This window comes from Maylandia zebra, linkage group LG23, assembly GCF_041146795.1.
Source record: "Maylandia zebra isolate NMK-2024a linkage group LG23, Mzebra_GT3a, whole genome shotgun sequence".
In the NCBI taxonomy this organism is placed as follows: domain Eukaryota; kingdom Metazoa; phylum Chordata; class Actinopteri; order Cichliformes; family Cichlidae; genus Maylandia; species Maylandia zebra.
In genome coordinates this window covers 11,934,478-11,956,252 of record NC_135188.1, presented here as the reverse complement: position 1 = coordinate 11,956,252, position 21,775 = coordinate 11,934,478, and the positions used below count along the sequence as shown (strand labels likewise).

At 44.7% G+C, this 21,775-nt stretch overlaps 1 protein-coding gene across 1 annotated transcript in view; it reads right to left on the bottom strand.

Moving 5' to 3' along the window:
- Nucleotides 1–1,114: 1,114 nt before the first annotated feature.
- notch2 (notch receptor 2) overlaps nucleotides 1,115–21,775 on the bottom strand; it is a 40,976-nt gene continuing 20,315 nt past the window's right edge. Inside the window, exons 3-35 of the mRNA XM_023155553.3 lie at nucleotides 18,240–18,514; nucleotides 17,361–17,568; nucleotides 17,088–17,221; nucleotides 16,601–16,723; nucleotides 15,925–16,158; nucleotides 15,294–15,449; nucleotides 15,023–15,208; nucleotides 14,670–14,783; nucleotides 14,431–14,544; nucleotides 14,112–14,345; nucleotides 12,600–12,710; nucleotides 12,287–12,479; nucleotides 11,900–12,045; nucleotides 11,560–11,673; nucleotides 11,321–11,440; nucleotides 11,053–11,205; nucleotides 10,594–10,822; nucleotides 10,253–10,454; nucleotides 9,738–9,891; nucleotides 9,369–9,553; nucleotides 9,128–9,260; nucleotides 8,644–8,895; nucleotides 8,434–8,546; nucleotides 6,971–7,491; nucleotides 6,550–6,882; nucleotides 6,302–6,444; nucleotides 5,994–6,201; nucleotides 5,709–5,793; nucleotides 5,470–5,623; nucleotides 5,082–5,395; nucleotides 4,854–5,001; nucleotides 4,537–4,634; nucleotides 1,115–4,238 (exon numbers count right to left, since the gene is read on the bottom strand). Of these exons, the coding sequence (XP_023011321.2) occupies nucleotides 2,787–4,238; nucleotides 4,537–4,634; nucleotides 4,854–5,001; nucleotides 5,082–5,395; nucleotides 5,470–5,623; nucleotides 5,709–5,793; nucleotides 5,994–6,201; nucleotides 6,302–6,444; nucleotides 6,550–6,882; nucleotides 6,971–7,491; nucleotides 8,434–8,546; nucleotides 8,644–8,895; nucleotides 9,128–9,260; nucleotides 9,369–9,553; nucleotides 9,738–9,891; nucleotides 10,253–10,454; nucleotides 10,594–10,822; nucleotides 11,053–11,205; nucleotides 11,321–11,440; nucleotides 11,560–11,673; nucleotides 11,900–12,045; nucleotides 12,287–12,479; nucleotides 12,600–12,710; nucleotides 14,112–14,345; nucleotides 14,431–14,544; nucleotides 14,670–14,783; nucleotides 15,023–15,208; nucleotides 15,294–15,449; nucleotides 15,925–16,158; nucleotides 16,601–16,723; nucleotides 17,088–17,221; nucleotides 17,361–17,568; nucleotides 18,240–18,514 (7,339 nt within the window). The 3' untranslated portion in view covers nucleotides 1,115–2,786. The remainder of the gene's footprint in view (nucleotides 4,239–4,536; nucleotides 4,635–4,853; nucleotides 5,002–5,081; nucleotides 5,396–5,469; nucleotides 5,624–5,708; nucleotides 5,794–5,993; nucleotides 6,202–6,301; nucleotides 6,445–6,549; nucleotides 6,883–6,970; nucleotides 7,492–8,433; nucleotides 8,547–8,643; nucleotides 8,896–9,127; nucleotides 9,261–9,368; nucleotides 9,554–9,737; nucleotides 9,892–10,252; nucleotides 10,455–10,593; nucleotides 10,823–11,052; nucleotides 11,206–11,320; nucleotides 11,441–11,559; nucleotides 11,674–11,899; nucleotides 12,046–12,286; nucleotides 12,480–12,599; nucleotides 12,711–14,111; nucleotides 14,346–14,430; nucleotides 14,545–14,669; nucleotides 14,784–15,022; nucleotides 15,209–15,293; nucleotides 15,450–15,924; nucleotides 16,159–16,600; nucleotides 16,724–17,087; nucleotides 17,222–17,360; nucleotides 17,569–18,239; nucleotides 18,515–21,775) is intronic.

Below are 21,775 nucleotides of genomic sequence, written 5' to 3'. Positions count from 1 at the left end.
AGTGATTATGTCACCACCACTGAGATCTTCTTATTTAAAAGCCTATTCTTGGTTTGCATTCAGCAGAGAAATGTTGGAAGTTACAAAGTCCCAGGATTCACTCATCTGTCCCAAAGGTTCGCACTGAATTCAGGTTTGCAGCGCCTTCCTCGAATAATCTGCAGTCAACTAAAACTTCAGGAATGTAAGGTGATTATAGATGACTTGGATGCAGTAACTTCAGGCCGTGTTAATATTTCTTTTGTTTAAGGTATTCATCCTTTATTGACAGTGCAGCTTACACATTTTGATTGTTTCTGTGTTTTATTTTCATATCTTGTACTTGTTGCATGGATTTGTGCATAAAGTCTTTTTGTTCTTCCTGGTTATATAAAATTCAAAATGCTGTATTTTGTGTTTATTATCTGATGTTTGGGGCCCTGTTTATGAGCATTTCACAAATGCCTCATTTACATGCAATCGTGTTTTCAATCAATCTGTGTAACTGTAAAAAGCAAAAGTATTATAACTTAATTATCTGTAGGCATTGCATGTCCACTTCCCTGCCTTTGACCTGCAGAGCAGTACCCAGAGACACTGCTGTAGTTTCAAATGCAGATTTAAAGGACAGAAATGACTCAGTTTGGCTTCTTTGGTGTATTTATGTAGTGATGCAACAGTACATAAATACATGTGAATTATATGAAAATACTCTATCCAAATCCCAGGCACTGTTCAAACCTTTGTGCTTTATTGGCAGTACAACGTCTGCACTGTGCGTCTGAGGAGGGATTAAAGAGCATCCATGTGTGCATAAAGAAAAGCACTGTATACACGTGGCTTTAAGTGCTCAGTAGGAGCAGAAATGTGTTATATGAATAGCATCCATTTACCGCTTACCAAGAGGATTCATGCAGATGAAGCCTGAATCAATTAGGACAAAACAATAAAGCCTCTGACTCAAGTTTAACCTTCAGAAATGGCAGATTTACCAGGCAGAGCGAAAAACACGATGCTACATCTACCAGGTCTAACATGGAGGCCCTAAAAAAAAAATCCACCTGCAAATGACACACCTGTAAAAACCTGCCGAGACACGAAGATGCTCCAGGACAAGACAGCACGTGCACTCGTGTGTGGAGATCTTGGCTTTATTTCAGTAAAGCATTCGTTCGATCATTTGTTTTGTTTTTTTAATCCAACAGATTTGATCAGTTTTAGTTCTACAACACACAAACACGGTAACAACTACTTCATATTGCAGGTATATTACGGGCTATTTGGTTAACAGAGAAGAGTACAGTAAACTTAAAAAAAACATTTTATATACAGAATATAGACATGACCTCATAACCTTGCATATGCACTGGAGCTGCTGTGATTCATACAAAAAAAAAGTTATCTGATGCCTGAGCGCCCCTACATTCGTACAAACGTGGATTTGGGGAGTTTTCAGGCTGGGTCTACAAATACAACTCTGCAGAAAGGTGCAGCTTTTGTGTGTCTGACTTTTCAAACAAGAACAACAAATGACAAGTTTGGACACAGGTTTCATATTTTTGGCTGAATAAAACAAAATTTGGTATGTGAGATTTTTCTGAACGCTGAACGATTGTCCTTTTTTGTTTTAAACACAGCAGCCACATAAAAGCTCAACATCGACCTTAAGAAAGAAGACAAGTGACTTTCTCCTTCTACGCACGATTTACGACCGTTAGAGGTGCGGAGACGCAATGATTGTAGCTATGGTTATATAACTTTGGAAGAGACGCTATTTATAACAGAGGCACTTTAAAGACGTGGCGATTTGCCTCGGCGAGATTCAGAATTATACAGGAAGTGTGCACCGTATTCATATAAAAACAAAACAAAAGACATGCTAAGCTCAGATATAACGAGCAGAAGATGCTCGGAGTGTCTGTACATTTTCATATACAACATACTGAATCTGGTGACAAACTAATGTACGCTTTTCAGTATTAATTACTCAAATACAGCTGTACCACCTGCAGAGAGACAACCGCACACTCTCATTACACCACCCGAGGACTGCAGCGATAGCATGCAGGTGGAGCTCCATTTTCTGACCTTTTGAAGTGTGCAGGCAGATATTTGATGTTTAGCAGATGTTACTTTCATCAAACCTATGAAATACTTTGAAAACTTTCACATGACAAGCGCAGACCCATGCAGCACCGCCCAGCAGGCCTCGCCGTGCGTTTGCTACATGCACTTGTTGTTTTTTCTGATCGTACAGCAGCCTCTCAGTGGCGCTCCCCTTTAACCCAGCGAAAGCACGAATGCAACAAACGTGGTTTTCCTTTGAGAGTAAAAATATCCACTGAATATGACCCATCGTATTAAAGTGAATGGTTTCAATGAGGTGTTAGTACTGGCAGGTTTATTACACTGAACAGAGACGGACGATCTCAATGCAGGAAGTGCCCAGTCTTTTCTCGCCGGTCTTTTTTTAATCCCGCACCAGCTGGTCAGAAGCTCCTCGATGATCAGTTTATGTGTTTGGTGCCAAAACATGAAAAGTCTTGATCCAGCCAGCAGAGAGCAAAGGCTGCCTCACTGGACTTAGAAGAACTCGATCAGAGAAAAACTCCAAAAGACTTTTACTCAAAAATGTTTAAGAAACTATACACAGTCTTCTGAAGTACAAAGAGAAGATAACATAAGAGGTGATTGATTATTATAGAAGAATAAGGGATTAAAGACAGACGTGAGAACGTACTGATTGTGTTACTATGAGTACACAGAAGCCCCAAAGTCAGTCGGTTTCTGCTTTCTTCCTCTTCCGCCTACGCAAACACCTGCATGTTTCCGAGCTGAGGCTGCTGAGACGCTTGCGGCATCTGCTGCGACTGCGGCTGCAGCTGCACCTGCTCTGGAATGTGTGTGTGGTGTGATGACGGCAGTGTGTGGTGGGAGTTCCCCAGAGGGGTGGGGCTGGTGGTGACGTCGGACCAGTCCGAGTTGGAGTGCGGGGAAGAGGAGGACCAGGGGTCGGGGGATTCCGGCGAGGGGGTGAGATACGGGTGCTCGCTGGGCGGGTGGGCAGAGTGGCTGGGCGTGGTGCCCTCCGAGCCCGCTGTGGTGTAGCTGTGCTGCGATGGAGGCGTTGGGTATTTATCCACCGGGCTCTGCATGGTCGGGTATGAGGGCAGAGCCCGAGACTGGCCCTCGATCCCTGCGTGGCCTCCGTGGCCGACAGTGTGTGGGTGCTGCAGGGTGTGAGGGAGCCCGTGAGCCATGGCCATCTGATCAGAGATCTGGTATATCATCCCCGGGGTGCAGTGGAGGTGCCCCGGAGCCTGCTGGGAGTGACTCTGAGTCTGGTTCTGACCCTGGGACTGCGTGACTTGCACCTGCCCCTGCTGAGGCTGCTTCAGCATGGTCTGGCCTGCTCCGGGAGTCATCATCTGGAAGGTGACGATGGGTGGCAGCTGCTCCCTGGTCACGGTGACGTTCATGGGGGTCAGCCCGACGCTGCAACCCTGGCCGTGGTGCTGGGCCATGCCGGGGTGGGATCCCGGAATCTGATGAGGAACCAGGCTGAACATGGGGCTGTATCCGTGTTTGTTCATGCTCACCCAGGTCTGCTGCTGTCCCAACATGTGGCTGACAGGGGGCAGCATCTGTCTGGAGGTGGGGCTGCTCAGCAGGGGCGGGGAGTTTGCCGTGGTGGAGACGGCAGTGGAAACGTCGCCTGCGTAGGAGTGAGGAGACTCCAAGGAGTCGACGGGCGACATGGTGACGGAGCTCTCTGGAAGGCCTCCTGCTGCCTTCACGCCATTGGTGCTTCCTGCTGCCGTGCCTCCTCCATTTCCTGCTCCCACCCCAGCACTTACAGCTGCCCCATCTCCTCCTGCAGGCTTCTTCCTTCTCTTAGCCTTCATGTCTTTCATTTCTTTGGGCCCTCCACCAACACCTCCTACTTTTGTGCCCCCGCCCCTCCTGCTCTTCTTCCCCTGTGGTCCAGGGCGCATGCCAATGTAGCCTGCTCCATTTGCTCCACACATAACAGATGAGTTTCCTCCTCCACCCATGTGATTAGGCCCATTGTGGGGACTGTGAACCAGATTGTACTGATCCAGGAGACGGACGATGTCGTGGTGCATGCGTTCTTGAGCCGTATCGCGGGGAAGCCGATCCAGATGATCAGTGATGTCGCGGTTGGAGTAGTGGTCGAGGAGAACCTGTGCCGCCTCGAAGCTGCCTTCCCGGGCTGCAAGAAACAACGGGGTCTCCTCCTGAAAGAAGCAAAGGGAGCGGTAAGCACAGCGTAAGGAGCTCCTATTTTAATACGAACAAACAGGAAAAGCAGGACCAGATCCACAGTTTGTTTACACGGTCAGTTTAACCCATACAGGGTGTGTCCCACAGCCGACACAACAAACACGGAGCAGCTTTTGAAATCTTTGACAGATATTAGGGAGAAAATATGTTTCTGCAAATAAAGTCTGATATTTTTTCTTTACAGCTCTATTTCATAACTGTCCTTGTGTTTGTTGTGATTTATAATCAGCACATGAAAACAAAACATCTCACCTTATTGTCTTGCATGTCACGATTGGCTCCGTTCTTTAAAAGCACAAGTGTGGCCTCCACATTATTGACTGCAGCTGCCCAGTGCAGAGCAGATTTACCTAAAATGATGGGAAGATGAGAGAAGAACCAGAGCCGCATTAGCTAGAAAACTATTATTACTGCTAAAATTACAGCTAATAATGTAAACGCAGCAAGTCCCTGTGTTGGGATATGCTTGTCCTGCTAACAGACTACATTAAAACTCACATCCTTTAATGAATTTATTCACACATTAAATACGAAAAGCTTCAGACAAAGAAGAGGATTAGTTTTCTGACCGTGGTCGTCCACAGCGTTGATGTCAGCGTGGCAGTGGATCAGCTCTTCCACCATGCCCTCCACAGCCAGCCTGGCCGCCAGGATCAGTGGAGTTGTGCCATCATTCATTCTGGCGTCCAGCTCCGTTGCACGGTTACGGATTAGAATCTGAAAGGGTGCAAAGACACAGTGAACAAAACGCGACTGGCCGTCACACTGATCTGCACCAGATCGCAGAGGCGTCTCACCTGAAAGACTCCCTGAGCGTCAGCCGCCACAGCAGCGTGCAGCGGTGTCCTCCCCATGTTGTCGTGGGCATTTGGATCTGCTCCGGCGTCCAGCAGCCTCTTAGCGGCGTCGGCCCTGGCGTAGCGGGCAGCCAGGTGAAGAGCGGTTTCTCCGGTACGATCGGTCTGAGCAATCAAAGACGCGCCCTGAGAGATCAGGTCCGAGATGACGCTCGGTCCCGGTTCATCTCCGCTCTCTTCCTCCTCTTCTCCATGCAGGCTGCAGTCCGGGGCGGCACTGCGCAGCGATGCCAGCATCAGCGGCGTGAAGCCGTCTGAAAGAGTGAAGATTCATTAGCGAGACAGATTTTTGAAAAATTATCAAATCTAAAGGTTTTTGTCCCCCTACCGGGTCCCTTCACATTAACGTCCAGACAATCAGTGTCCAGGTCGGCCTGAGGAGGAGTGAGGCTGATGTCAGCAGCTTTGCGATGCTGCAGGGTCCACTCTCTTCGATCTACACCTCCGTCCAGAGCGATGGGCAGCAAGGGCTTGTCTTCAGTCTATAAAAAGCAACAGATCTCAGAGTGAAACTCACAATGACCAAAGCCTTTCCGTATGCGCCAAACGTCTTTATTGTTCACTTACTCTCGGTTTCTTGGATGGAGCCTCGTCTTCCAGCCATCTCTGACTCTGACTTCCATCAATCATGCTTCCATCAGTCTTAAAATTCCTGATATAGAAACAAAAGCAGCTTTGAAGACAATGACTCTCATCCTGCTTGTATCTGTGTCATACTCTATGGTCCCCTGAGAGCTCATTGCGGTCATTTCAACAACAACCTTCTTGCATTACAGCATATATTTCACCTGAGCACACTCAACCTCTCCACCTTGTTTTACGCACACGGTGTTCATTTGTACGTGAACTCACTTCATATCAAAATCATCCTGTCCAACAGGCTCTCTCCTCTTGTCATTTGTAGCAGCCATGAAGCCGTCAGGCAGCCACAGGACGCCGTGTTTGTGTTTCCTTTTGGCTGCTAGCATCCCGAGCACCAGGATGAGCAGAATAACAACCACTGCCACTCCAATCAGAAACATCAGTGGTGGAGGTGGAGGTGGAGGTGGGGAAGAAATGCCTGAATGGTACAAAGACAAGTGTAAATACAGAGGTTTTAGTTTGAAAATGGATATAAAGCACTTATATTCCATTCATTTCTGAATGACAGATTTACTTACTGTCAACAGACACTAGAGGGTAAGGGAGGTCAGCCTTGATGTGGGCTGCTGCAATGAAGGAAGCGACTTCTTCTGTGCTTGAAAAACAGTGAGAGGGGCTCTGGGAACATTTGCGGTTATCTATTTCCAGGTGCACCTCGGAGCTGTGCAATTAAAAGTGAAATTCAGTCGCCGGTAAGCAAGAAATTTGTGATTCATTTGGCAAAGAAATGCACAGACAAGAAATTACGCGTCTGTCGTATCCTTACCCAATAACCTCCTTGTGCAGCTCCCGCTTGCTTCTCTGGGCATGTTGTCCCAGTCCCTTTGGTGCTCCGAAGTACGGCAGAACCATTGGTTCGTTGTTTTCGTTCAGCTTCACCTGAACGTTGGTGTGCAGCAGAGCTCCTAGGTAGCGCAAGAAGCCCCTCAGGTCTCCCAGCAGCTCCTTAGGCTGCAGGCGGACCACGAGAACCAGTGTGCCGCCCGCAAAATTGGCAGGAATGTCAGAACAGTCCAGGCCGTCCCAACTGCAAGCCTCCGTATTGCAGCTCGGGTCGCAGATTTTATTACCATAGTGGTCCGCGCAGTACCGGTCGTACCTTACATAGAAATCACAATCAAGAACAAGAGGTAAGGATTTGATTTTAAACACATGTTTACAGAAGAGTCAAGGGGAGAGTCACATACTTGCAGGAGGAGTTTGAGGTTATTTGGCACTCAAAGCTGTCAAAGAGGCAGCCGGGGTTGTCACACTCCTTATCGCAGCGCCCGTTCTTAAAGAGATCCCAGCAGGGAACAGAGGCCTTGCAGTTTGTCCACGGCTCCCTCTGAAGCGAGCAGTCCCCTCCGTCCCACCGACATTCATGGTTGTTACACAGATCGTCACAAACGTTGTCTCCTGCTTGCCTTTCACAGTCTTCGTACGGACAACTCCGGGGCGTCGGCGTAATCTGTCTGTTCTCGCAGTATCGTCCGGAAAAGTAGAGCGGGCAGTGGCAGCTCAACTGGAACGGGTATGCCTGGTCTTTCACGCAGGTTCCTCCATTTTGGCAGGGCAACGGACATCTCACCTCGCAGTGTGGCCCGCTGAAGCCCGACCTGCACTGACAATACAGATGGCCGGACGCTATCTTCACACACTGCCCGCCATTCTGGCATCCTTGTTTTGCACAGTCCTGCATTTCCCCACAGTCCAACCCGGTATAGCCCTATAAAACACAACATGCTGTTTAGGTGTGATAGTAAGGCAGTAGATATTACTTTATCAGGCAAACTTTTACAACAAGCATTTAGTTTCTCCTACAAGACTGTTGCTACTCTACTGTACCTGAGCCATGGTGTGGCCCTCTGAAGCAAGCATGAGAACAGACAGGGAGCAAGAGGTTAGTGCAGAGAAAAAGCACGCACTGACGTTCAGGCAGAAGAACGACAAACAGCCAACCTGCTGTTATGCTACACGCCACAGATGTGACAGTTGCCGTGGCCGTAGCTACACGGCAGCATAATCAAAGACAATCATTAACATTTATATGTTTTTATAGGCTTTTTTTTTTTTTTTAGACAAACTAGCTTATGAAATGTGACAGTGTCATCCCTCACCCTGCTCATCCAAGTACAGCAATACTTATATATGTGTAGAATAACTGATCTGTAGCCTGTGGTTACATTTCTGGAAAAACAGGCTGTATTATGTTCCTGCTGGTGTGTGAAATGAAGAGCATGTAGAGTGAAACATGAAGTTGAGTCATCTTTACAAACACAGCATCTCACCACTATCATGAGTAATTCATCCCATTATTCATTTTCTACACTGGATCAGTTTCAGAAGCTGAATGGAGGTAACCCCCTTTGCCTTTTACTGTTCCCTGCTGCTTTCTGCATAATCAAAGAAATATCTGGATTTCTTTATTAAAAACAAAGAAGGCTCGTCTTACTCTAGCCTTATGGCTGCCTGCCATTTTCCATTTGCTGTTATCACCAGCACTTACAGGACAAACTCATGGAGGAGTGTTTAAGGAATAAGAATGAAACCAGTAGTTATTAAAAGCTGATGAGCACAACGGGCAAATAACAAGAGCTGCAAAGGCCGTATGAGGGATAAAGAGGAGATCGCTTACATTAGAAAACAGCCAGCTTTAAAGAGAACTTACACGAGGACAAGAACAGCTGTAGCCGTGCACCGAGCTCATGTTCATAGAGCAGACGCCTCCGTTGCGGCACGGACTGGACAGACAGAGATCCACCATGGATTCACAATGACGACCTGAGGAAACAAACACATTTCGTCCCCTTTTTAAAAAAAACAGCAAAAATTACTTGTGGTGCTGTTGTGTTGTTTTCAGAGGTTAATGTGAAAATACCCGTGTAACCAAGGCGACAGCGGCACTGGTAGTTATCGACCAACTGGATGCAGTCAAGGCTGCCGTGACTGTGGCAGGGTCGAGACTTGCATTCGTTCAGATCCCCCTCGCAGTGGTCACCAGTGAACCCCGCCGGGCAGTTGCACTTGTAACCGCCCACACCGTCTTCACATTGTCCTCCATTCTTACAGAGAGGCTCCAGAGAGCCAGGCTTGGGGGCACAGTCATCCACGTTAAATTCACACTGGAGTCCTACGACATACAGAACAGACAGCATTTAATTTGCACTCAGTTTTATTTTTAGATCCAACAAAAGAAACTTTTTTTGAAAAGTACAACATCCAATCAACATTTCCTTTCCCACGTCAAGAACAACTAAAGAAGCAGGAAAGGTTATCCTCAAACATTAGCATCACTTTCTGTCCATACTTTAAGTTTAAAGCTTCCTCAGCTGTTAAACTAATCTCCTATTATGTGCACGTACCGTGTGTTCCAGGTGGGCAAGCGCACTTAAAGTGATTGATGAGGTTGATGCATGTTCCTCCGTTTAGACAGGGCTTTGAGTGGCATTCGTCCACATCATACTCGCAGTTCACCCCCTGGTAGCCTGGTTTACACTGGGACAATGAAACAAAACACAGAGGTTAGCTCAGTTGTTTGCATATAGAACCTAAACATAAAACCTGCCAACACATGCACACATATCAAGCTGAGAGTGCACTTACTATGCATTCATACGTTCCCTGATAGTCCTTGCATGTAGCACCGTTGCGACAAGGGTTTGACTGACACTCGTCGACCATGTCTTCACAGTAGCTGCCTGTGTATCCTGGCTGGCAGTGGCACTTGTGGGCATTTCCCACATTCTCACACCGGCCAGCATTCTTGCATACATTCTCCAACTGCAGACCTGCAGCCAAACACATATGATGAGTTTACCGTGTACAGAGGCAGCCTACTACAGTGATTAAACTGTAAGCAGGAAGGTAACAAAATCCTCGGGCTACATTTAGTATTTTAAATTTTCCTTGCAATAATATAAACAGTAGGTCACTATCACTCTTGATATCTCTGCCAAAAAAATACTTCCTCACCTTTCCTGGCGGCAAAATCCTGGCACGACTGGTTGGGCACATCACAGTAACGTCCATACCATCCAGGCTGACAGTGGCAGGTCCAGGAAGTTGCTGTCTGTGAGCAGGAGCCACCATTATGGCAGCGCACCTGGCTGCACAGGTTCACATAGTTCTGCATACAAAAAGAAGGTTTTGAAAACATTTCATAAAAACAAACCAGCACAACTCACAGCCCCTTCGATGACATCGACTGTTTAAAACAAGACAGCAAATATGAGAGATCTGAGTGCACGAGGCCGCCTGTCGTGGCTCTACAGAAAGCAATGAAGCAGCCTCCAAGTAGATGCACCAATGGTATCAATTTGAAGCTCATAAGTAGCTTCGTTCTCAAGTTATCACATTCACAAACTTGGTGTCAACGCTGCACCCCAGCGGGGTAATGACAACACCCCATTAGCCTTTTAAAATGTGTCAACTCTCCTTGTACCTACAAAGGAATTACAGAATTATGCAGACCCACACTGCACACTTACCTGGCAGTTCTGTCCACTGTATGCCATGGGACAGGTGCAGCGGTAGGTACCCAGACCGTCAGTGCAAGTGCCTCCGTTCTTGCAGGGCTGAGAGTCGCACTCGTTCTTCTCATACTCGCAGAATTCACCGTAAAAACCCGGATGACAACGGCAGGTAAATTTACCGATGTCATCAATGCAAGACCCGTTATTGAGGCACGAGCTGGACGGAGGAAGAAAAAGAAAACAGGGCTTTAGGCGGGGAAAGTCTTTAAAATCTACTGATGCAGAAATATGTATGTATTCGTACTCAGGTCGCACATATTGGGAGACAGCATCTCTCGTGTCGACAGGGCGCTTACCTTTCAGTACACTCGGGGATGTTGTTTTCACACAGTATGCCGTTAAAGCCGGGTCGGCACTTGCATACAAAGCTGTTGACGTAATCCTCGCAGGAGGCGCCGTTTCTGCAGGGATGGCTGGCACACTCGTTAATCTCAACGTCACAGCGCTTTCCCTCAAAACCTGGGCGACAGTCACAGACGAAACTCCCGACTTCGTCCCTACAAGAGCCTCCATTCAGACACGGGTCTGCAGAACACAGACGAGAGGAGGAACAGGCTCACTAAACCAGTTACTGAATAAACAAGCACACATCTGAGCACGGCTCAAACTGTATGAGCACCTTTGGCTTTTATGAGCTATTATTAAATAACCGCTGATGGTTATTTATTTTAAACGTCATTAAATAAAATAAAAGACTGGTGGAAGTTACGATGATATTGGATCCAAAGACAATAAAGTGACCAAATTAAACTCACTCGGTGAGCAGTCGTCAATGTTTATCTGGCAGTTGTGTCCACTGTAGCCAGACAGACAGTTACACATGTAGCTCCCCAGGCTGTTTATGCACCAACCGCTGTTTCTGCAAGGGTTGTTCTTGCACTCGTTTACATCATCATTGCAAAGCGCACCTACGCAAGTGTGGACAAAAACACAAAAAGCAAAAACAATTGGAATGTAGTTCTAATATTACGGCTGACAGCCATCATCAAGCACACACACAAATGCATGCCGACGAACACATACCTTCCCAACCGCTAGGACATCGACAGGTGAAAGAGGTGTAATCTGGAGTTGGATGGCACACACCTCCCCTTTTACATGGATGGGAGGCACAGGGAACTTGTTCCACCTCACAGTGTTTACCTATTTTCACAGAGATTTGTAATAATCAAAACATGCATATGGAAATATTCTCCAAAGTGATATCTAGACAGCAGCTTAAAATTGTGACATTACAAGCGAGTAAATGTGCCATCACTGACCTGTGAACGGCAGACTACATTGACAGGTGTAGCCGTTGTCTAGATCTAAACAGACGCCTTGGTTCAGACACGGGCCAGATGCACATTCATCAATGTTCTTCTCACAGTTAATACCTGATCAAAGAGGAGTCAACAATAACGTGTCAGACTTGATGTTTCGCTGATATCGGCAAAGTTTCTCAACAGAAACAGAGTCTGCTGAAACTGGAAATTTCTCTGAGCACAGGCATTTGACACAGGCACGAAAATGAACCTCTGCACTGTGCATCAATTCAGAAAGGACTGGAGGAGATTTTTAAAATACTTCTTATATAAAACGAAAGATCGCGGTGGCGTTTACCTCCAAAGCCAAGTTTGCACTGACAGGTGTAGCCGTTGTGTCGATCCACACAGGAGCCACCATTCAGACATGGGTTTGACTGACACTCATTCTTCTCCAGCTCACAGTGCTGTCCTTCCCAGCCAGCCTGACACTCACAGCGGTACCTTCACACAAAGTAAAGATGTCACAGTAACAGCATTAGCTCCTGCATATATATATGTGAAGAGATGTTACATTTAAAAATGCTGACAAGCTGGAAAAAACAATGCCTGCATATCTATCTGAAGTAAGTGCAAATTATCAGTAGTGAGAAAATTAATTGGATGAAATTCCCACGATAATAAAAATGACTGTATCTTATCCCAATAATGTAAAACACAAAACACCAGTATAGACATAACTTACCCGTGTTGCTGTTCGACACAGTGACCGTGCTGACAAGGCTGATGAGCACAATGGTCTTTACCAGAGAGGCACAGAGGGCCGTGGGTGCCGGGTGGGCAAAGGCAGTGGAACCCGTTGATTTTGTCTTGGCAGGTTCCCCCGCTCAAACATGGATTTGACATGCACTCATTAATGTTGTCTTCACAGTTTAATCCTGTTAGAGAACAAGTTAAAGGTAATTAGTAGCATCAAAAGGGCACGTGATGATTTCAGGCCACTTTATTCTGCCTCAGCTTTGAGGCCTTTTATACATGTTCATGAGGAAAAAACGTACCTGAATATCCCGGGGTGCAAACACATTTGTACTTGTTGATGCCATCCTGGCACTTTCCATGAACGCAGGGGTTGCTGGCACAATCGTCCTCATTGATCTCACAGTTCACACCTGAGCAGAAAGTACACAAAGACAAATTCATGTCGTGTAACAACAGTCGGGTTTAAGAGTTTATCCTTTCACTAGAATATATAAAAGTGGCACAATAAAATAATCTGATGATTAATGCGAGTAAGGAGTTGCATTAGAGGAAAAGTCGATGAGCAGCTGTTATAAAATCTACGATCTTTGAACCAGCTGGCTGTTGTGACTTAGCCTGAGACCAGTTTTGGGACGTCCGGCACACCCAGAAGACTTCATGTTCTGTGGGGCAGCCTTTGATCACAAGTATATATGGATTTTAAAAAGCTAAACTGCTATCAGGTAAGTTTGTTTATCGTCCTTTTACTTGTGGTCTCTATATGCCCCTCACACTGTCTCTTCCGTGAAGCTCTTCTTCACCACAGTCACCGACTGCTTGCACGTAGAGGACAGACAAATTTTAAAACTAACTTGGACAATGCAATCATTTTGCTCTTCACAGATACTGTACTGGTCAGTACCAAAAACCTTGTTCCTTCCATTCAAATGCAGATAGACAGAATGTCAGTTACCACCAGAGGGGGTAAGAGACCAAAGAAAAAAAGGAATTTAGCAATATGTGAGAAAATATGACCACATATACATACATATATATATATATATATATATATATATATATATATATATATATAAATAAAACTAGACCACAGGAGTGCTTTAAAGTGTGACATCAGTGATTAGCATTAGAGCAATGATGATTAAATGTGAACAGAGCGAAGGAGAACAAAATAACATAAACACTTTGAGAAGAGGGGAAGTGACAGAATGAAGCCTGAATGCAAGACTTCAGTACCAAGCCTTGGGGTGGTAAAAACACAATGAAGATCTTACTAATCCAGAAAGCAACGTTGGTTTAACCGCCTGACCGAGACTTGTGACTGCTACACTGAAGAGTACTGTAGACTTCAAACTACACGAGAGGCTCTAGATGTGAGGGACCGGGATCTTTTCATTCAATTTAAACAAGTCACCAGAAGACTCAATTACACGACGTTGGACTTAAACAGCATTTGTGAAATTGATTATTTAGAAATGCTCAGAAGCACAGTTAGAGCTCATTTATACTTCTAAAAATGCTGTATGAGGAATGAGAACTAAAACTGTTCAGTGTGAACGGCTACTGCTGCAACTACAACTGCCATTAAGAGACTAACAACTATTTTAACCGTTCTAATGATTACATTCCTTTGTACTTTGGTGACCACACTATCGTGTTTCAGAATGACTTTTCATCACACTTCATTTTCTCTCAAGCTTTTCTCAATGAATAACGTCACAGTGTTTGTTCCACATATCACATGACACAATTTCTATCACATTGCACCATTAAATGAGATTCTGGAGAATCTTTGCAGCACACTCAGTACTGACCTGTGGTTCCAGGTAGACAGCGACAACTGTAGGTGTTAACGAGGTCAATGCATCGTCCTTGGTTCTGACAAGGGTTGCTGTGGCACTCGTTGAGCTGGATATTACAGATGGAGCCGGTGTATCCAGGATTGCACTTACAGGTGTAGGTGGCAATACCATCCTGACACACACCGTAGTGGCATGGATCTGGCTCGCAGTCATTGATGTTCTCCTCACACAGCAGACCGGTGAAGCCTGGGTAGAGGGGAATTTCTTACTCTCTCAACTGACTTTCAGCGACTACTTTCTGGGTCAAAAACATGTTGCAATTTCCGTTTACCTTCAGCACATTCACAATCGTATCCGTTAGGTCGGTCGATGCATTTGGCTCCATTTAAACAGGGCGTGCTGGAACACTCGTCTATGTCTATTTGACACATGTCCCCACTGAAGCCTAGAAACATAACAAACAAAATTAATATATTGATAAGATTCATTATAGATTTAGTTTTTAAAAACAGGTTCAGTCGGCAGAAATGAGTCAGGGGAATGCACTAACACAGCTGAAGGTGTACCAACCTGCTGGGCACTCGCAGATAAAGCCGCTGACCTGATCGAGACATTTGCCTCTGTTCAGGCAGGGCGAGCTCATACACTCATCCACCTCGAGCTGACAATGATTCCCCTCATATCCTGCACAAGTACACAGAAACAACTATACAATTTCGCAACAACAAAAACACTGAAGGTCATGGGTCAAGGACACAAAGCAAACTTTAAGTGGATGACACTGCTGTTATTTACTTTAAGTTTTGTGGTTAAATGCAAAATGACCCGTTTCTGACTATAAAACAGAATTTTCACGTGTGTCAATTTTCACATTTTGCTGTGTTAAAATATAACATTATTTTAAAAAATTACAAGAAATTTACCAGGCATGCAAATGCAGGTGTACTCTCCGATACGATCCAGACAAGTGCCGTCATTCTCGCAAGGGTTTGACGCGCACTCGTTTATGTCTTGTTCACAGCGTGGGCCCGCGTAGCCTCGAACACAGTTACAGGTGAAGGAACCATCAGTGTTCACACACTGCCCACCGTGCTCACAGGGGTTGGTGCCTGCTGGTAAACAGCAGAGGTATATAAATAACAGCAGAGAACAGAGGCTGACAGAGATTAAAGCTTATTTGCTGAGAAGACTCACCTATGCTGCACTCATCTCTGTCGTTGTTGCAGGTGGGCCCAATATATCCAGGTGGACAGTTACAGTTGAACATACCAGTAATGGGATTGGTGTCACACTGAGAGCCCTCTCTGCAGGGATTACTGATGCAGGCATCATCAAGATGGCAGAGCAGACCTGAGGGGAACATTACATCAAATCGAATGAGTGAAAAAAATAAAAGACTTTAATGCAAACTATGGTGAGACAAAATGTCCCTGGAGAGTCTCCTGCACATGGTTATATACCCGTTTCAGAGAAAAACAAAGTCAATGCAAATTTGCTACTTGGGGGAGGCTTACCTTGCTCTAACGCCAAAACCGTGCTGACTAATCAGCAGGGTGAAAATGCAAAAACATATTCTATGGTATAATTAGACTGTTTTACAGAGTAACAGCTCAGTTTCATTTCCGTGTGAAATATTCTTTAACAACAACAGAGGCATCATGTGCTTAGAAAAACATCAGTTAAGGTTAGACGTGTTCCACAGAAAGCAGCATTTCTCTGAAGTACCAAAGAAAGGGTCAAGGACATCTATAGTTTCAGTACGAACTCATGGCACCATTATTTACACTAGAGTTAACGTTGTGCAGGGTTTCGTATGAACGCCCACCTGTCTTTCCGTGAGGACACACGCAGATGAAGGATGCAACACGGTCTATGCATGTGGAGCCTTGGCTGCATGCAGCTGTTGCACAGTCATCAATGTTTTCAGAGCAGTCAGGTCCACTCCAACCATTGACGCATACACAGACGTAGCCGCCAGGCAGGTTGCTGCAGGTACCTCCGTTCTGACAGGTGTTTGGCTGCAGCCGGCACTCATCCACGTCCTCTGTGCAGTGCTGACCTGTGAGGGGGGGATTTAAAACGAACAGGTTAATCCTTTGCCTGCCACGTTACAACATGCTGAGCTTCTGACAGAGAACCAAAATACATAATTTTTCCTCATAGAGGGACTCAAATGTTGTAATTTTGAATCATTAAAGCACCATCGTTGCTACAAAACTCAGACAAGCCCTAGAAAGCTGCTGCCTGCATATTCACTTTGTAAACACAAGTGCTGTGGATGCCACGCAAAGGTGTTAGGAGAGTTAGCAGTCCTCAGAAGTGTGTAGAAAACAATCAAACATAGCCAAAATGTCAAAAAAAAATTTTTAAACAGTTCAAACAATCTGCTATGGATGGAGAGGTGACGTTCCAGACTTCAGGTCATCTTCAGCCACAGATAAGAGTGGCACATATGGAAAATGTTAGTCACACATAAATAACTGCACATGAAAGTGCCTTACCAGTCCACTCTGGAGGACACTGACAGTTGTAGGTATTGACCCCATCCATACAGGTTCCTCCATTGGCACACTGGTGATTGGGGCAGTCGTCGATGTTGTTCTCACAGTTAGTGCCATTGAAACCTGACGTACATGAAATAAATACATTTGATTATTAGTGGTTTTAATAAATTGTTGATTTGGGAAGACAGTGAAGCATAATGCTCTAGTATGCCGTCCTCTAACAACGTCTGGTGCTATATAAACATCACGTGTGTGTATTTGTTGTATGTATCTGCTAACTGTAGCATTCTGACAGTGCTGCGTGTCAGATATGACAGAGCCAACAACATCAGACTATTTGCACCCAAAACACCATAGTGTAACAATTCAGAAACACTAACCTACTTTCATTTATACATAAATAACAGCTGTGGTAGCACATTTTTTTTTAATGATTTTATTTCATGCTTCTTCTTTTTTTAAATTTCGGAAACTGAAATCCTACCGGGAAGGCAGTGGCATGAGTAGGTCATGTCCAAGTTAAGCTGACAGGTGCCTCCGTTCAGGCACGGTGAAGGCGAGCAGGGGTAGTACGAGCTTTCACAATGTCGACCCGTATACCCAGGAGTGCATAAACACCTGCATCAAAGGCAGAGCAGGTAACATCTTAACATCATTTTCACAAATTTAAGCAGAAATTAGAGCGACATCATTTTGATCAGCGTTTCCTGTTGACGGTGAGCATTTTTGAATTTGGTATCAAAAACTAGGCTCTTACTTGTAGGAGCCGTGGGTGTTGACACACCGGCCTGCGTTCTGGCACAGGGAAGGCGTGTCTTCACATTCATCTGTGTCATTGAGGCAGCTAGGACCTTTGTAACCAGGAGGACAGGAACACGTGTATTTGCCGCTGGAGAGAGCGCTGCACTTTCCATCGTTGGCACATGGACTAGAGAGACAGCTGTCCTTGTACTCACAGCGTGCTCCTGAAAGACGCAAAAGTGCACAAAGAGCGGAGATTTAGTGGTCACTGATCAAGAAACGCAGCCTAAAAATCAGAAGAAAAGCAGCGTGCAAACTTTCCACGTTCTATGTTTAGTAACTAAGGTTCAGAATTTTATTGATATCGTTTGATTTCTTGAATATAAAAATAAATCACTGATAGATGATTTGGGGGTGTCGGGACTAACTTGTGTTGACATGTATTTTGGTTTGTACTTCTGGAGTAAAAAGAAAAAAGGAATTGAGAGTTAGATCTAATCATATATTTCACAGCAAAGCGTGACAGGTGGAATGTATAATGAAAAAATAATAACACATCTGTATTTGTGTGAGCAAAGATATAATGAATATAATTAAGGAAGCGTTGAAGTGGAAATGTGTAATAAATCTGTTGTTTTTCTTGAAACGAAGCATGATGTTGGATGTTCATGAATGCAGCATGGATGAACAACTAACATTTAGCTCTTTGGATCTCACTTCCTATTCAGCACAGCGGAGCTATGAAACTCATGACTCTCAGAGGGTGGTGACGTGATTAGAGATTATTAATATCTTTCAGAGACCCAAAAGTTATAACTGGTTATAACAGTCATACGGGCTGTTTAAAAATGCATCAGGCTCTTGAAAGAGCAGAGACGATCAAACGGGAGCTTACCTGCCCATCCTACTGGGCACTCACACTTGTACTCGTCAAGCGACAGCAGCGTACAGTGACCTTGGTTCTCACAGGGGTTGTGTGGGTAACACGTGGAGTTCTGGGTAGTTTGGCAGTGCGGTCCAGTAAAACCAAGAGGGCAGGAACAGGTGGCACTACCCGGTACAGGCACACCAAGTGACATGGTCACAGTGCAATTCCCGCCATTCTGGCAGAAGCCGGGTTGACAGGGATCCCTGTGCTGGCAGTACTCCCCCAGAAAGCCGGGAGCACACCTGGACACACATCAAAACACAAATCAGTGATGGAAGAGGTTAAACGCTCAAAACTAAAAGCTTATCGGCCTTCAATACAGATAATACAACAAACAGATGAGCTTAACAAGAAGACAAATAAGCATGTGAACCTGACAGCGCAAACAAACAAAAGGGCGAGTTTCACTCAGGTGGATGTAATCCACCACATCAGACGACTACTACTGAGAGTACTGATAGAGCGCTGAGGGTAACAGCTGTATAGGAGTCATGTAGCATGCATGCGCGCGCGCACACACACACACACACACACACACACACACACACACACACACACACACACACACACACACACACACACACACACATCAAAGAAACAAATAAACCAGCACAAGTAAACACTACTGTCTAATACACTGTCTTTCCATTTCTGTATAATGATCTACATAGCAGCATGCGGGAAACCACATCCCTTAGTAGGAGTATTAACAAAATGTGTGGCTGTACATAAAGAGAAAATAGCTTTTTAGATGCTTCAGACTTTTAAAACTTAGTATGCACCGTGCATGTTTAATGCCTTTAACCCAGGAGACATGTAAAGCCATTTTGAATGGGTTTTTTTTTTGTGTCTTGACAGACTAACTCTAAGATAACTTAAGGAAGTGCTCTAGCCCCAGAGCTGTTTCCCCATAAACTCCACTCAGAAAAAAGGCAGAAGCTGGGTTTGGTCAAAGGGTTAAAGTGGGGTCATTCATGACAAAGGAGAAGTTCAGAAGCAGAAGGATGTGAGGTGGAGTTATCTGGAAGTTGTTGACTGCAGCATGGCAGAAACTGAAAACAACAAGTGGAAAGTGCTAGCAATTACCTGGACAAAGGGCTAAACGATACATAACAGACAAACAGGCAACAGTATGGGCAAGAATGCTTGACTTATTTAAATTACCACCACATTTGGTCTGCAAAATGTGTGTGTGTGTTTTTTCCTCTCTTCTTCACCACCCCTTTCTTTCGATTTCATGTTTTCTCCTTTTTTCAGTAAAGTGATTCAGCTGCATGCCGAGCAGCGAGGAGAAAAAATTACAGTGTTACGCAATAAGTCAGCTAGGCATGTTATCAAAGACAATGTTCCCTTCGTCACTTTCTATTCCTCTGTTTTTTTCAGTCCCACCCACTTTCACTTAGCACTTCTCCATGTGTGACGGTACTTGATCATAAGTGTTATTCTGTTGCTGAGAAGAAAAAAAAAGTCAGACAGTTTCCTGTGTATGCTATTTTTCATGTCATCTTCTTGCGTGTGACAGACACACCACCTGGGGACTGAGGGGAACAGAGCAACCCGCTGCCTCTTACTGAGGCCTCTAATCCTGCCTCCCCAGAGGGGCTCAGGTAACACAAAAAGGACAGCAGAGATACACCACCGAGTATCCAACACCACACATGCAGAAACGTGTTACTAGTTTTTTTCTTTTAAAAAGAGAAAGACTTAAACATCCTCGACAATTTCAACTTAAAGGATGATATATAAATGGAAGAACTACAGATTTGTGTTGTGACCAACATAAAGATCGGATGACAGTGTAGAGGGGAATTACTTGCACTTTAGTATCACAGTCTGACTTATTTATTGCTGGCTGCTCCACCCCAAGGCAGCTTGAAGATATTAGGTTGTGAGAGCATGGGAATGGGAAAACAGGAGAGTCATGAATCATGCCACATAAAGTCTCACAGATCAATCGCATCTGTGAAACTTCTGGCTGGTATAACATGTGAATCATCCAAAGATGACAAACAACATCTGAGAAAACGTTCCCACTCAAACACTAAACGGTTCACAAATGCAGTGCACAATAAGTTCGCTGTGTACACAGATTTTAAAAATATACACTAAATTGAACATATCAAGCAAAACGCTCATATATTTTTTTTAACTGAACTAATCCCAAACTACACATTATATAAACACCTGAACTGTCCACCAGAATTATTAAAAACACATCAATGAGCCACATAGTGCTAATAATCACCCTGTACCTTCATTACAAAAATACCTGTGCACTCATGAGCCCAAAACATAAAACATTCACTCGATTTGAGACAAACTTTCAGTGGATTTGCTGAACAACAGCGTCAGAATAAAGCTGTGAGTATCATATGGTTATTACCGAAAGAGAGAGATGAACAAATTCCCCTTTTGTCTTTTGTTTGCACACACGCTGTTTTTTTATGTTTTATTAATTGGGCAGATGAGATAATAGATTAGCGTAGTAGTAGACAAATTAGGCATGGCCACCCTGTCCGTCTCTGCTGCAGTATCAGTGTGTTTGTACCGCGACCCCTACACGCTCCAAAACACATGCCTTCAAACAACACACACAAAAACACACAAACAAAGAGACGTCCCTCCCCGCGGCCTGCTCGCGATATCACAACAAGGCGGCCGTCCTGGGAATTAGGACTGCTCTTTCTTCTCCCAGACAACCTCTCCGCCCACCTCTCCCAAAGTAATGACACGGCCGTCTGCCCTCGGACATACATCACGTTAGCGGGCTGTCACACAAAGAAAAGCGTGTCCAGATTAATGCCAGGTTTATGTTTCACTCTGAACTTTTTACACATCTTTACTGTTAAAACTTGGGGGTGATACGAGGTCCAGGGAAATCCAACACTTCTCCTTTAATGTAATCGTAGCCCAGTTTGAGCTTTATTTAAACAACTTTGTTAACCACGGGTTTGTTTTATACACTGATGGTGGAAACAGCTTATTTTAAAATGATGTGAATTTGCCAATAAAAATTGTACCACCGTCTTTGGTGACATGTCATCACTACATATGTGTCAAATATGAATATTTTCACTAAGTATGCAGATTAACATGCCAATCATGACTACTTCATGACTTGTCATCATGGAGCTAATCAAAATGGTTTTAGATGGTTGAAAAAGCCAACTGGTTACCAAAGAGAACCACACACACAACCAGCGATTAAACAATATTTCCTGTTTTTCTGCTTTTCTTTCATTTATCCAGAATCACACAGCTTCTATATTGAGATACCAAAGTTATAGAGTGCTATGTAATTCCCAGCCCTGCCAGGTTTAAAGCTCTGGCCAAAGGCTGGTCTACAACTTCCACTCCAAACTCAAACAGGGTTGTGTGTAGATTGCGTACAGGCTTAAATATGACATAATGCACCACACATTTCAGCATCATGGAGGTTTCAAATGGCTCTTAGTTCAGTACACAAGCAATATTTGTTTGAAAATTTTTTAACCCCCACACAA